At 44.9% G+C, this 14,147-nt stretch overlaps 1 protein-coding gene across 1 annotated transcript in view; it reads right to left on the bottom strand.

Annotated features, from left to right (window-relative positions):
* LOC144130428 (cell adhesion molecule Dscam1-like) overlaps positions 1 to 14,147 on the bottom strand; it is a 207,113-nt gene that overhangs the window by 162,037 nt on the left and 30,929 nt on the right. The window contains exon 2 of the mRNA XM_077664349.1: positions 5,073 to 5,480. Within this exon, the coding sequence (XP_077520475.1) occupies positions 5,073 to 5,480 (408 nt within the window). The remainder of the gene's footprint in view (positions 1 to 5,072; positions 5,481 to 14,147) is intronic.

Below are 14,147 nucleotides of genomic sequence, written 5' to 3'. Positions count from 1 at the left end.
TCGCCATTTTGCTGCTCCAGCTCGAACGGGGCAGAGAATGTCACGTATTACGTGCGTCACGGAGTGGCACAAAATGGCTCAAGTTATTCGCCCAGATTAACGGCGAGGGCGATTCCGCTTTCAAAGTTCTAAAATCTTATATGGCTGCTACTAACGATTGGTAATAGTCAAAAAGTTAACAATAGAATTTAGTTAATCACTTTACTAATTAACATGATTCTGCTTTTTTGGACATCCGTCAGCACCGGTATTACTATGCCGAAAAAAGCTTCTCTCCACCGCAAAAATTCTTAAAAAAAAAATTTAAGCCTTGTAAAAAAGTATACGCGGACGAAACACAAAGGTAGGATGTAGGGTAGTTGTTCCGCACGCATCCAAGTGTGTGTACCGCGCAACCAAGCACTGTTGTTGATATATGTTTAAATACGGCGCCTCCCGTGGGACAGGCACAGATGCTGCAAGAAGCGATGACGTTGCCTTGATGTCGTGTGTGATGTCACTGAAACCAAATAGCGTCAAACGTTGAGCCTCCTTTTCTCTCCCCCTTTCTTTTCCTGGTCGTAGTTATTGTTACGCAAACGTTAAAAAAACGCCCCAGAATGTATATCTAATAGCTGTTGCTCTAGAATGTTAAGCTGACGATTGGTTACGATTGATGATCGCAGGAATACAGAGTGCGGAAGCTCACTGGGCAGGGCTTTCAGTGTTACTCATTGGCCACGACGTAGGCTTTTAGTGAAGATATCTTACGGTTCTCGGCTGTCTCTACTGAGCGGTAATCTTAACAAAACGACCTAGAATAATTTTAGTGAGAAGAGAGACATGTTAAAGCAACAATTAAATGAAGTATCTGGCTAGAATAATTACTTTGATGAAGAAATCTTATTGCTCTACCCCCCCCCCCCCTCTTTTTCTTAAAACGGGAAAAAGGTTTTTCCTTGATTACATTTGTCTTTGCTGAGGATTTGAAAAGAGTGACATTTTTTGCATATTTTCCTCAAATTTATGCTATACCTAGAGGAATAAACGTGAAATGCATATTTTTTGCCCAGTATGAAGCTGTCGCTGCCAAAGTTTGGGCTAGCTAGGCGTAAAAAAACGCCACAGATAGACGTTGCAGAAGCCAAAAGAAGAGCAGGAAAATGAATTAGTTGATCAGAACCTTTAGTTAAGGCTGAAGACGCCCAGAAAGTACATTAGTGCTCCCTGAGATGGATAAGAGTAGGGCTTAAGATGGAAGGCCTAATGGGAAGCGAGGTAGAGGTAATCTATTTAGAGGTACCGTCACAGGTCATGAGACTGGTTAGTCGTGTACAGTCGAACGGGCAGCGAACAGACGAACGGCATGTAGACGACGAGGAAAAGCCAGCAACTTGGCAATAAGCCGCTTTTCTCTTTAGCCGCCAGAGGAGCGCTAACGTCTGCGTACTGCAATGTCTAACCTTAGATAACTCCTACACGTATACCGCGCAGGCATTACGTTCACACACTGCCTGCCGCCAGGTCACCTCTCCCGGCTTTCTTTCTTTCCCTCTCACGTCATGTCCCCCCCTCCCCCCCCCCCCCTCCCCCCCTGACGGCCCCCGCCTCGTGTCTAAGGAGCGCTGGTCGTACGTGACTGCCAGAGAGGCGAATTACAGATCCGCTCAAGTGGAGAAGCGGGAGGTCACGCTGTTCCGTCGGGATTCCGTGGCAACGTCTCTTTCGCGCATAGATCTCGGTAAGGGCGGTTCTGACGAGAACCGAGGAGCTGAAGCTAAATCCTCTGGAGATGGCCGTCACGATTGATCTCCTTCGGGCGCGGATACAAGCGAGGATACGTCTGTCCAGGTCTGTGGTTAACGGGCACTAGAGCAAGTGTAATAACGCCTATCGCGGCCAGCTTGGAAAGATGAAAGGACCCGATCAGACATATTGCGCTCTATGAGAGAAGGGCATAGAAACTCGAGTATTTTAGGTCTCGCCGGTGCGCCTACCTTCTGTCAGCAATCAAATTCGGTAGACGGCGTGGGTGTACAACTTTAATTACTGCTATTCTACCTGTAATATGACCCTGACTTTATCATTAGTCACCTGTAATGCAGTACGGTTAAGTCGCTGTGGATGGCATATATGTGCACGAGGACACTACTGAACGGCAACTGAAGCTCTAAGGCACTCGAAAATGAATGCTATTATTAATGTTACATGTGCAAACATGAAGTACCCTCTTAAATAAACACTAAAAGAGTTAAAGGAATCAATTTTTGCTTTCCTACTGCAAAGTGAAATTTTCAGTTCTTATTAATATTCATAGTACCAACTCGCCCAGTTCTCAGCCTTATCAGTTCTACCCGCAAGTAGCCTAAACACAGAGGTTAGATTGGGCTAAAGAAAAAACAATTGCCCTGCCCGCAACAATGTGTGACACAACGGGCTAACCACAGAAAGAAGAAAAATGGACAAGACGGTTGTCATTCTGGTAAAGCAAATTTCACTAATAGCCTGGATGGTGAGACATTTCGACGCCAGCTGGATGGTTTGGTAATCTTAGAATGCGTTTTGCCGTTAGATTGCCATTAGCGCTGCAGGTAAGCTGTAGCGAATTCTACGACAGCTCAAACGTTATATTGTTCAGCCCAACCTGTGATTGTCATTCTGGTCAATCAGCGTAAAACATAGCACTAGACTCATGCCTGACTACATTTCATTCCCTCCAATCAGAATGAGTGGCCTCTGGTGTGTTATGCCAACGACACTGACTCAAACTAAAAGGGAAACGTGGCTTTATGTGTTGTCGCTATAAATGCAGCCCCCACAATGCGCTGAGCCTGTACTCCAAAACATCTCGTGCTTACAGCTAATGTTGACGGTGGTAGAAAATACAATTTTGTTTCTATTTTTTTTTCTCAGGAGCGTTGCGTGTATGGGAGAACATTTCGCACGGTAAATGGAGTCATCGCAGCCAAAAATTAGCTTGTTCTCTTGCTAGTGAGAGGGTTATCAGCCTGAGGTGTCCAGTGGGCACAGAGTAGTCACCTGATCGGGGCAAGACTAGCTATAAAGTGCACTGATGTGTCTTCTAGGCTAGAAGATGTCTGGCGGAGAGTGAAGCGAGATTAAAATGACGTTTTTACTTCAGTCCCGACTAAATCAAATAACCGAAGCTTTCGTTAGTGTTTGCCTTGATTCCTGAGGTCATTTCTTCCTGCATGGAAGAAAACGTGGCAGGTGAAAGAATGTTTTTACTTATTTACCTAAGAAAAGAAGATCATGCAGGCTGTAGAGATTGAAGTGAACGCAACAAGAAAAGAAAACAGGCAGTGAAGCCTGGAGAAGAGTGTAGTTCAGTGTTAAAGGAACCCTTCGTTCTAAGAGCGTGAGCTCTTTTCCATCACGTTTCAAGATTTCATGGCATCTGCTACCATCCTTTATCACAGCGCCATCTGTGGCAGCAACTACTCATCACCTTTTCTAATTTTGTGAGGTATCCTACCACCTTGAGATTGAAGCGCCATCTGTGGCTGGAACTAGAAAACAGCGCATCTCGCATTTGTAGCGCCATCTACAATAGCATTGTAGAAACAACCATCTGCCCTGTGCCAATGATGAAGTGATGGTCCAACATGGTGGATAGAGGTGGAACTATGTGAGTATGACGTCAGGGGACGAATTGCGGCGTAGTTTCGGTTGCTCGAATCCAAGATGGCGGCTATTAAAATTGGTTGCGCCCTTCATCTCCCCCCCTCCCCCTCACCAAAAATATTCTAAAACTGGTAAGAAAACTATTCCGTTACAAGATCATTATACATGAACACATTCGTTCCGCTATATACTCCGACAACAACGGGCACCCATCTGGTGATAGTTGTACACCGAATTTGGGAGGCAAATAAAACCCATTGGGTTGTGGTATAGAAATAAAACTACAAGCAAATAATAGTCAAACAATGTATACATTGAATTACTAATTGGAGCGCTACCATAACGCACCGCAAGCCAAATTCTAGGCCCACCTCTACGCCCCGTAGGAAGCAAATTCTGTTTGGGACCTATCTTGAGAGAGTGCAACTAGACAATGGGTAAACGTGCATTGCAATTCCTCTGGTAGATGGCGCTAGGCGCCGATCATTCCGCTAGGCGGCGTGCGTGCACACGTAGCCGAGCATGGTGGCAATCCACCCCGTTTCAAAGGGTGTTACATCCCGTTTCTCGAGACGAGCGGCGCGTTCTTCTTCGCCTTCTTCAACTAGTAAACCGAGCAGCTAACGCTCGTTACTTCAACGTCATCCAGACGGTGGCGGCATTTTTATGAAAAAGACCATCTGGATTTTCATGTTCTTTCATAGCTTTCAACATGTTCTACTCGGGGAATTCAAACGCAATATATTTATGTAAAACTTTCATGGAAAATCATTAACTGAACCCTCCCGAGGGGTCTTAGTCCGGCGCTCCTTCCAGTCTTGCAGGCGAGGTGTGGCTCTCTCTACAGCGACCATCCTTCTTTAGACCCGCAAGCGTGTTCTCGTTTATTTTTTTCTCTCGTGTCCAAGATGTCACTAACTACGCACGACAGGCAGCTACAATTTGTACGCCGCCTATATTAACTTGATGATGATGATATCGGGTTTTCATAGCGCAAAGGCATCTGTGGCCAAAGAGCGCCACGGCACAATGTAGTATAGTTTTGCTCAAGGTGGGGTGAACGACCCATTTCCCAAGCATTTCACCCTGTTTAAGCCGAGCACCAGGCCAGGGAACGCTTGCACCTACTGTATCACCGGTGGGTACCGGTCGGCACTGAGGATGAGAGGAGGATGCTCCCGTATGAGAGGAGGATGCTCAACCACTAAGCCTCCGCTGCGGTACCTATTTTAAGGTTGAACGTGAGCGCTATGATCCTTTTAGGTAGCCTGCAAGCTTGGAAGCGATTTGAGGTTGAATGCGGGCACGGTCTTTTTAGCATGCATTTTCGACCTGAGAGCGGCAAAGAAAAAGCACAAGAGGCCAAGAGGAGAAATTTTCATTCCCTAAGTATGGGAATGCGCCATCTCTTGTCAGACCAACAAAAAACAACAAAATTCTTTACTCACCTGCGGTGACGTGCACCTGTGCGCTGACCACGGTCCCTATGGCATTGCTGGCTGAGCACCGGTATCGGGCCTCGTGCACGTCTCGCCTGAACTGGTCGGCGCGGAAGGGCAGGAACACCAGCGAGCCGTCGCCCTGGCGCACGTGCCTCAGCCGCGGAACGTCGGCGGCTTGCTCCCCATCTTCGGTGAGCCAGCGGATGGTCGGCGCCGGCTGTCCGCTGGCAGAGCACGGCAGGCTGCTGCCCGAGGAGTTGGAGAAGAGCAGCCGCGACGGGATCTCGCTCGTCAGCTGCGGGCCCTGGGCGTTGCTGCCACTCACACTGGTGCTTGTTAAAGCACCGTCGAGCACCGACGATGCAGAGACAGAGCAACATCCCAGATGAGTCATCATTGGGATGTGCAGGACCACTGCGCGGGAACGCCAAGGAGGGTATTAGGCCACCACTTGAGGAAATAAGGTAGCTAGTGTGGGTAGTTGTTGCACACAGAAATCTTTCCGAACACTTCTCTAGGAAGAAGATAAGGGTCCTGTGTATTCTAATTTTTCATTTGTCTGTCGTCTTTTCCGTTGTTTTCAGATTATTAACTTTCAGCAATCAACGTAAAGCTTTTTGTTTCCCGCAAATGTGCAATATATATGCACTCAATCCCCCGGCTTTATAAATCCAGCAAGAAACTTACCTGAGGTGTAACTTAGGTCCAAGCTCCAAATGTGGTATCATCAATTTTATGACAACGCTACCGGCATTCGCACATTAACTAGATTTTTTACAAGAAATCCACAATGAAATTTATTCCACTTCTTGCGAACCAGTTTTAACCACATAAAAATTTTAAGCACATAAAAAGCAAAACAGGGCATATAAGTTTCCAATCCAAGCTGGGGTGCTGTATGTTTTACGTGTAGCTATAAAATATAAATACCGCAGGTTTTACATAAACAGACCCTCGAGGTTAAGCTACAAGACAATCAAGAATAAAATAACTGGCTTGGGAGTTTGGATGTGCGGCGGCTATGTTCGGCTAACGAGCAGGAGGTCGCACATGTGAACGCCGGTCGCAGAGAGCGCATATCGATGCAGAGGAAGTTCTGAAGCACTTGTGTACTGCATGACGTCAGTGCACATTTTATACTAGAGGCCGAAAATAATCCGGCGCTCTTGACTACGGTCTCGCTCATAAGGGACTTGCGGCTACGGGATATTACCCCATATATTATAAAAATAGCAATCTAAAACACAGACACAATATCTTCTAAACTTTTTACTGAGATCTTGATTGGATGTGCAACGTTTTCTTCCCAATTGTTTCAGCGCATTATCTTATTAAACAGGCATTTTCTTTTTTATTTGCTATTCGTTGCTCTTTGTCTTATCTATCTTCTATTTTTTTGGCCCAATGTTGAACTGGGCATCCTCCGGATGCTAAATCATCTAGAGTTAGCAGCAGGCACGGTTGTATGTGTTTTTTGCGTCGTCATTTTGCTTTCCTCGAGTTCTTCATATATATTTCAAACTTTTTTTTTTCAAAACTTCCCGCTGCCGCCATCAAGGAGTTAATTATACACGCGAAATACTCTCAGTAGTGCGTAAAGGTCATACTGTCAGCCCCCGGCACACCATCAAGTCTAGCTTTTTTAACACCACTTTTCATTGTGAGGCCACTGTGGAATATAATTATGTGGTTTTGTGAACATGTTAATGGGAACAGTCTAAACTTCCAATGCATAGAAAAATCTTTCTTTTAACGTTTCTCCTGAGTCCGAAACGAGTAAAGACTGCCACAGAAAACGAATCGGGTGCTTTTTTGGACAATAAATAACTGAAATCTACAAGCATCGCGAAGTGCGAAGTGCGAATATATTTATTGCTATCGTAGAATCTTATGTTAATGAAAAAATTGCGTTAATGAATAATTTCTCGTATAAAAAAGGCACTGGTTCATATTACTTAGTAGAGGGACCTTTTCAGCGAACATTATAATCCCTCTTAGGTGATTGTACTTTCGGGTCATATTTCAGTTAAAGGGGAGCAGTATTTTTGCTACAAGACTTGTTTTTTCCTGCTTTCTCTTGCGTATGTTCTACGCACGCGTGAATGTGCGAAAGAAGTAGTCTTCGAGAGCTGCACATCGAAGAGCTACTTTCTAGTGACAAAGATGTTCTTTAGGTAAGGCTAAACCAGCGTGCAGGATTTTGAAATATCATCGACGAAATATATATGACTGAAAAAAAAAGACCATTTCCTTTCATACTGATTTTGCTTTTCAATGCCAGTTATATAATTTCTGACACGGGTAACCCTGTTTTCGCGATGCGATGCGCTATTGATTTCATTCTTGACAGCAGTTACTGCAGGTAAGAGATCTTGATATGGCTGCGTACTATCTCGGCAATCGGCGAAAAGTTAGTTTATTAATGAAGCCAAGGATAAAAGGGAAGCGCATCCGAAAGCGTGTGGCTCCGCCAGATAGTTCGGCCGCACGACGTCGAGCCTGGTAGCCTCGAGCTTTGCACTAAGCCGGATTGCTTCCCGGCGTATGTGGCGTCCATGGCGCTAGCCATGCAAGCTTCATGTAAGACGACGTGTCTAGCCAATTCGTTGTAAACTAGGAAACTGGTCTTCCATTGACTTTGCAAAGTTGAATGTTGCCAGTTACAGTTAATGTTCGCAATAATATTTGCAATGTGCCTTAAACTACGTTTATAACCCACTCACCATGTGTTAAGTGAACAGTAGTTCGCGCAACTGGTGTCCGAATTCCCCTGCGTAGGAAGTGAAGGCGTGTATGCAAACGAAATATGAACAGGACAGACACTCGGTATGAATTTCCTCTTTGGTGCGAGAAACCTTCTAGTGGAACAGAAAATGTTAGTTGATACTTAAGCGACTTTCATCCTAAGAAAATAATTTAGGCCTTGCTGTTTGCTTTTCAGCAAGTGTCTACGTCCATTTTTGTTCTCAGTTGAGTTCATGAAATTTTTTTCTGCCCAAAAGAGAACACAGAATGTTTAAGCCTATTTTGCTAGACTCCAGTCTTCTCGCTTAAATTTTTTTTGAAACGTACGTAAAAAGTTCATCCTTCCCAAAGCCAATTATCTCTGTCGAAACCGCCTGCGGTGAAACCAGCTTCAAAAGTTCCCTTTTACTGACTCCTTCAAAACGGAACAAATTATCTGCGTGTGGCAACAGGAAGTACAATTTGCACAGGAACATTGATACATTATTCTACTTGCACTTCCGCCAGGAAGTTAACATCTACGGTTCAAAAGCGACTGTTTGCCGACTCTCGTAGTAAGGGTGGAAGCAGGCTAGCAGCCGAGCACAGCTTTATTTTCTCTTTAAATGCTGCCTCGAGTGCAGCTTTTTGCTTTGTCTACGGGACGGTGAGATACTTCATGGCTGTAGCATAGAAGTGACTTTTCTTTTAACAAGGTGCTCTGCCGGTGACATACGAAGACATCCATACTTTCTATAATTACACGTTTTCAAACATAGCATTTAGGAATATGTTGTGGCGACACCAATTTCAAGTTCATATACAAGGGATTTGTGAATTTGTTTTGTCTATAATAAAGTTTCGTGTTATTGACATTAGCTGTGTAACGACTGTCTTGAGTTTTAAGAATATCCTAAAGAACTCCTCACTGTTTTTGGAGGTGTGAAAATCTGTAACAATTAGTGCTACTGCAAAATATAGTATTTTATTTATACCTGGCCAAGGCAGTTCTTGAGCGCAAAGTCGAGAGCATGACAGCAGCCAGTTTCACACACCTGAATGGTCTATTCCCGCAAGGTGAGATACGGGTTATCAGCTTGGATTGTCATATGGTCCTCACTGTTCTTTGGCAGTATGTAAATAACAACAAAGTTGGAATGGTACAGCTCTTACACATCGTCGTATACAAGAGGAGACTGAACATAATAATATGCACTTTTCGCCAGACCACGCTCCCATTAGTGCAAAAAATATGTTTTCGTTGTATTTTTCGCCACAGCGGCATGTATTCGCTTTTTGAAGATATCACATCGAATGTCCTCTGCCATTGCTTCCCAAGCAGAAGTTGCACCCGAGTTGCACACTCGTTGTTATATGTATTCGCAACCCTCCGCTTGGATTCAAGGCGCTGAGTGCTAGGCGTTACAAAGTCTCTATTCATTCGATAGCTGTCATAACTTCAACAGGATGAGCTCCCCAATAATAACTTGGGGCTTCAGTCGACTTGACTGGAATAGGCATGGGCTAAGCAACCATCGTACTGCTCGTCTCCCAAGCGTACTGGGCTAGCGAGATCGCCAAAATGACGAACGCCAAGTTCCCGGCCGATCCATCCAGCGAAGCTCGCCCCCGTGGGTCGATCGGCCATTTCACAGTGGCCCATGCGAGGAGAGGAGGTGCTTGTCATTGGGATTGCCAGGGTCCGCGCTATGCGATTCTCCCGAGCGTGATGCGAGGCGGCGGAAACTGCGCGGACACCAAAGCAAACACCGGCCGAGCATGGCAGGCGGGCTCCCCTCGTCACGCGAAAAAGACGGAAGACGTGGCTAGCGAAATATAGGAAAGGAGGAAAGTGGGAAAGCAATGGGAGGCAGGGATATGTGGACAGCGCGAAAGGGTCGTTCAGGTCTTGTGCGTTCCTTCTGCTGCTTCTGCTGCAGCGATGGTTTCTTATTGCTTGTCAGGTTGCTACCGTTTGCCGTTTTTGCGCCGAACCGCTCCGGGTAATCCTATCTCCGGTTTCTCCTTTCGCAGAGACGTGACGTGAAACTGAAGTAGCGCAGAGCGAGTGAACGAATGTGCGTGCAAGATTGCAGTCACCTAAAACGGATCTGCGCGTTTAGCAACCAAGTGGGTAAGTGGCAGCTGCGCGTCCGAGCTGAGAACATCGGTGACCTTATGCACTGACTTTTGTGAATTGAAACGAAATCTAAACAGAGAGGTAGAGGCGTGGCACTGAAGCTCGAAAGAACAAAGAAGTGTAGCTAGCGAGCTTAGCAGCGCTTTCTGTCCTGTAGTAAGCAGACTGTCGATCAGCTGCGCATTAATGGTAAGGTTAATTCAGAATTTAAAGACATTGCTAATCAATTCAATATTACATTTCAGAAATCATTCACTAAGATTTCTACCTCGGCATATCGCCCCAGCGTTAATGCCTGCCCGCCCTGTCTTAATATGGCGAATTTTGTTTTAAGCCGCAAGGGCGTACATGCACTCTTATTAAATATAAAAAAGCCGCCGCGGTGGCTGAGTGGCTATGGCGCTCGGCTGCCGGCCCGAAAGACGCGGGTTCGGTCCCGGCCGTGGCGGTCGAATTTAGATGGAGCCTAAATTCTAGAGGCTCGTGTACTGTGCGATGTCAGTGCGGCTTAAAGAACCCCATGTGGTCGAAATTTCCGGAGCCCTTCTCTACGGCGTCTCTCATAGCCTGAGCTGCTTTCGGACGTTAAACCCCCTTAAACCAAACCTACCATTAAATATAAAAACAAAAAAGTCAAGCGGCGCCGATGGCATTCCTAATGCTTTTCTCCATCGATACTCTGAGATTATTTTCTACTACCGTTACGTGATTTTGAATGTCTCACTTGTTCAAAGTTGCCGGCCTAGTTACTGCTTAGTCGCCCCTATTTCACTTATATGTACGTGTTGCAAGTTGCTTGAGCACATAATAGCTGATCATATATCCAACTATCTGGTATCGTTCATCTTCTTTGTCGAATTTCAGCACTGGTTGCGTAAACACGTGTCCGCTACAACACAGCTTTTATTCGTAGTTCATGGCTTTTCTTTGGCCCTTGATAATCGTGAAGAAATAGATGCGATTTTCTTGAATTTATCTAAGGCATTTGATTATGTGCCGCACAACTCGCTTATTGAGAGGTTAAAAAAGATTGGGATGCCTGACATTCTGATCGGTTGGTTGCAAGCGTACCTACAGAATCGCAGACAGTTTATTGAATGTGGTGGAATGAGGTATGAGTGTCTGCATGTTCTGTCCGGTGTTCCGCAGAGACCAGTGCTGGGACCGCTTTTGTACCTCATATATATTAATGATATTGCTCAAAATGTTGATGAAGATATCAGTGTAAAATTGTTTGCCGATGATTGTGTCATTTATTCCGTCATCAAGAATTCTTCCTGAAAGCGACTACTTACTGCCAATTTATGTAAACTCGCCGACTGGTGTGAACAAAGGCCGACGAAAATTAATTTCTAAAACCGCGTCAATGACAATTACAACTATAAAACATCCCCTACAATATGTTTAGAAGAGTGGAGATCAATATATGCATAAATGCAGTCACATCTATTAAATATCTTAGCCTGAGAATTAATAAAATAATAAATGGTATATGCATCTAAATGATATATGCTCGAAATCATTAAGGAAATTGTGCTACCTGTGCAGAAATTAAAAGGGTCCCCATCCAACGTAAAGCTTGCAGCATATTGCACAATGATTCGACCAGTCCTAGAGTACGCCTCTTTTGTATGGAATCCGTACCATGTAAAAAACATAGAGCGGGTGGAGCGCATCCAACGTCATGCAGCCAGGTTCATCGCATCCGATTACCGGAAACGTTCTTACGTTACTAATATACTGAGACAGCATAAGTTGGAGCCGCTCCAGATTCGCAGACAGATCGCCAGGTTAAAATTCTTGCACTTACTATATCATAACAAAACAGGATTGCCACGTGATTAATATTTACTTTCTACACCACAAAGATCATCAAGGCTTGACCACACAAAAGTGATATGGCCATACAATGGCAGGAATAAGCAGTTCCAAAAATCTTTTTTCCCATGCACAATCGAACAATAGAACCGCCTGCCTGCTTGGATTGTTGAATGTGCTTACATTGATACCTTTGAGAGTCCTTTGCAAACTTACCTTTTTTAACCCTCTCCTCTCTGGGCAGCACTGCTGCCTGCAGTATTTGGAAATAAATGAATAAATAAATAATGTAACTATTTCCAGAGCACACATCCCCAAATACTTACGCCCAGGGGGGGGATCAGTGTAAAGTGCAGAGAATGTCTCGAAAGCCGAGAAGCATTGCCTTTCTTCGGTCTTAGCCGGGACGGAACAAGCTAAATTCTTTTTATCTTTTTTTTTTGAAAGAGGCGGCTCAGGAGACGGCTTTAATACGCAGAAGTTATGGCCCATAGTAATCGGACTTTTCGTCTGCTCACTCGCACCATGCTTTTCGGTTTGTTTTGCGATAGCGACCTGTGGGACTTCCTACATGACGCGCATACTTAAATCAACGTGCATAAAGTGCGCCACCTATTCGCGATATTTACTTCGTGGCTTGAAGAAAAAGAGGACAAGCCACCAGCAAAAAAATGGCAGTGGCGTAGCTCCGCTACGCCAGGTTATACGTGCGAAAGCTAATGCATAGCTTGGTTAGCCTTGGATAATCTTGGTTGTAAGTCCAGGTTAGTCTGGTTGTCTGGCTAGTTGTTGTTACGTGTTTTCTCACGCGGTTGGTCACGTGACCAGTCGCACGGTTGGTCACGTGATGCGGTGCGACCACGGTGATACTGCGAGATCGTGGCCTATGTAGCTTTCGCTACAAAATTTTCCTGTGTTTGCGAGACGGAGATCTTCGGTTTTACTGCCTCTATTTTCTACAAGCAGCTATGGTATTGTCGTGTTCACACGACTGCGAAGACTATCGTGAGAATGATTATCGAAGTTCGGTCAGCTGCACGACATAGCCTGAACATATCACCTCATCAGATATAACGCAGTTATGCCGGATAATTTTTTGACAGTATATTTTTGGGGATTAAAAAGGTATGTGCAGATAAATACTCAGCACACTTCTGAAGAAGAAAGAAAACGCGTGTGATACCTTGAGCCAAGCGTTTCTTTCTCTTTTTACACAACTCACCGGTGCATTTCATACTAAAATGGGCTTAGATTTCCCGCTGCAGGCCTACTGCTGCACCTACCATAGATGAAACTCGCCTGAACACGCCTTACACCAAGGCGATGAAAGCATGCTCTTTAGCGGAGGTTTTATGAACGTCATGAAAGAATTGCAGCTTTATTAATGCGTGAATAGGCTGTTACTGGTGGTTAACGACAATGGTGTGCCATTAAATGCAATTTCGCTGAGTACGCTGCATTGTATCTCACAAAATAGATTGCTGGTGCATTATGCCAATCTTCAGAGTCGACCATCTCACATACATTTTTGGAAAGTAAGTCATTTATTCAAATTATAAAAGGAAGCGTTATGCAGTGCCATACGATCCAGAGACTTCAGCCACTTATGCTTGAAAGATTTCTTTATATTTCTGCACCTGCCCGGATGGCCCGGACGTCGTTTTAAAATTGTGATACAACAGTCAACGATGTATGTTACTGCTGTATGGTATGTGGTCTTAGATTCACAAAAAAGGCAGCAGTGGTTGGGTGTTCGCAGAAAGCACGAATCGAAGTTTCTACCACTGTGCCAGGGGTGGTGCACATTTATTTCGGAACGCTGCAAATCTTTTTCAGGCGTCTTAAGACGCTTACGAGGGGTTATTTTGTAGGACGTTGGTTCCAGATTCAACTTGGCCGATATTTCGGGACTACATTCAACTGCGGATGCCAAAAATATGAACTGCAAGCATATCATCGTTGAGAAACATTTATATTTAGCCTACAGTGTTTACTTTATCAGTTTTCGTCCTAAGGTAATTATAATAATAATTGGTTTGGGGGAAACGAAATGGCGCAGTATCTGTCTCATATATCGTTGGACACCTGAACCGCGCCGTAAGGGAAGGGTAAAGAAGGGAGTGAAAGAAGAAAGGAAGAGAGAGGGGCCGTAGTGGAGGGCTCCGGAATAATTTCGAGCGCCTGGGGATCTTTAACGTGCACTGACATCGAAAAGCCCACGGGCGCCTTAGCGTTTTTCCTCCATAAAAACGCAGCCGCCACGGTCGGGTTCGAACCCGGGAACTCCGGATCAGTAGTCTCAACTACATTATTTTCGGTGCAGGTTTCAGTTTCTGTGTTTGGCTTCATTTTGGCGAGTTTACGACTGTAAGGCTCTGCTTTTTGACGTTCAACTAAAG

This window comes from Amblyomma americanum, chromosome 4 (assembly GCF_052857255.1).
Source record: "Amblyomma americanum isolate KBUSLIRL-KWMA chromosome 4, ASM5285725v1, whole genome shotgun sequence".
Classification (NCBI taxonomy): Eukaryota; Metazoa; Arthropoda; class Arachnida; order Ixodida; family Ixodidae; genus Amblyomma; species Amblyomma americanum.
The sequence above is the reverse complement of the archived record's forward strand: the minus strand, read 5'-3'. Positions and strand labels throughout refer to the sequence as shown.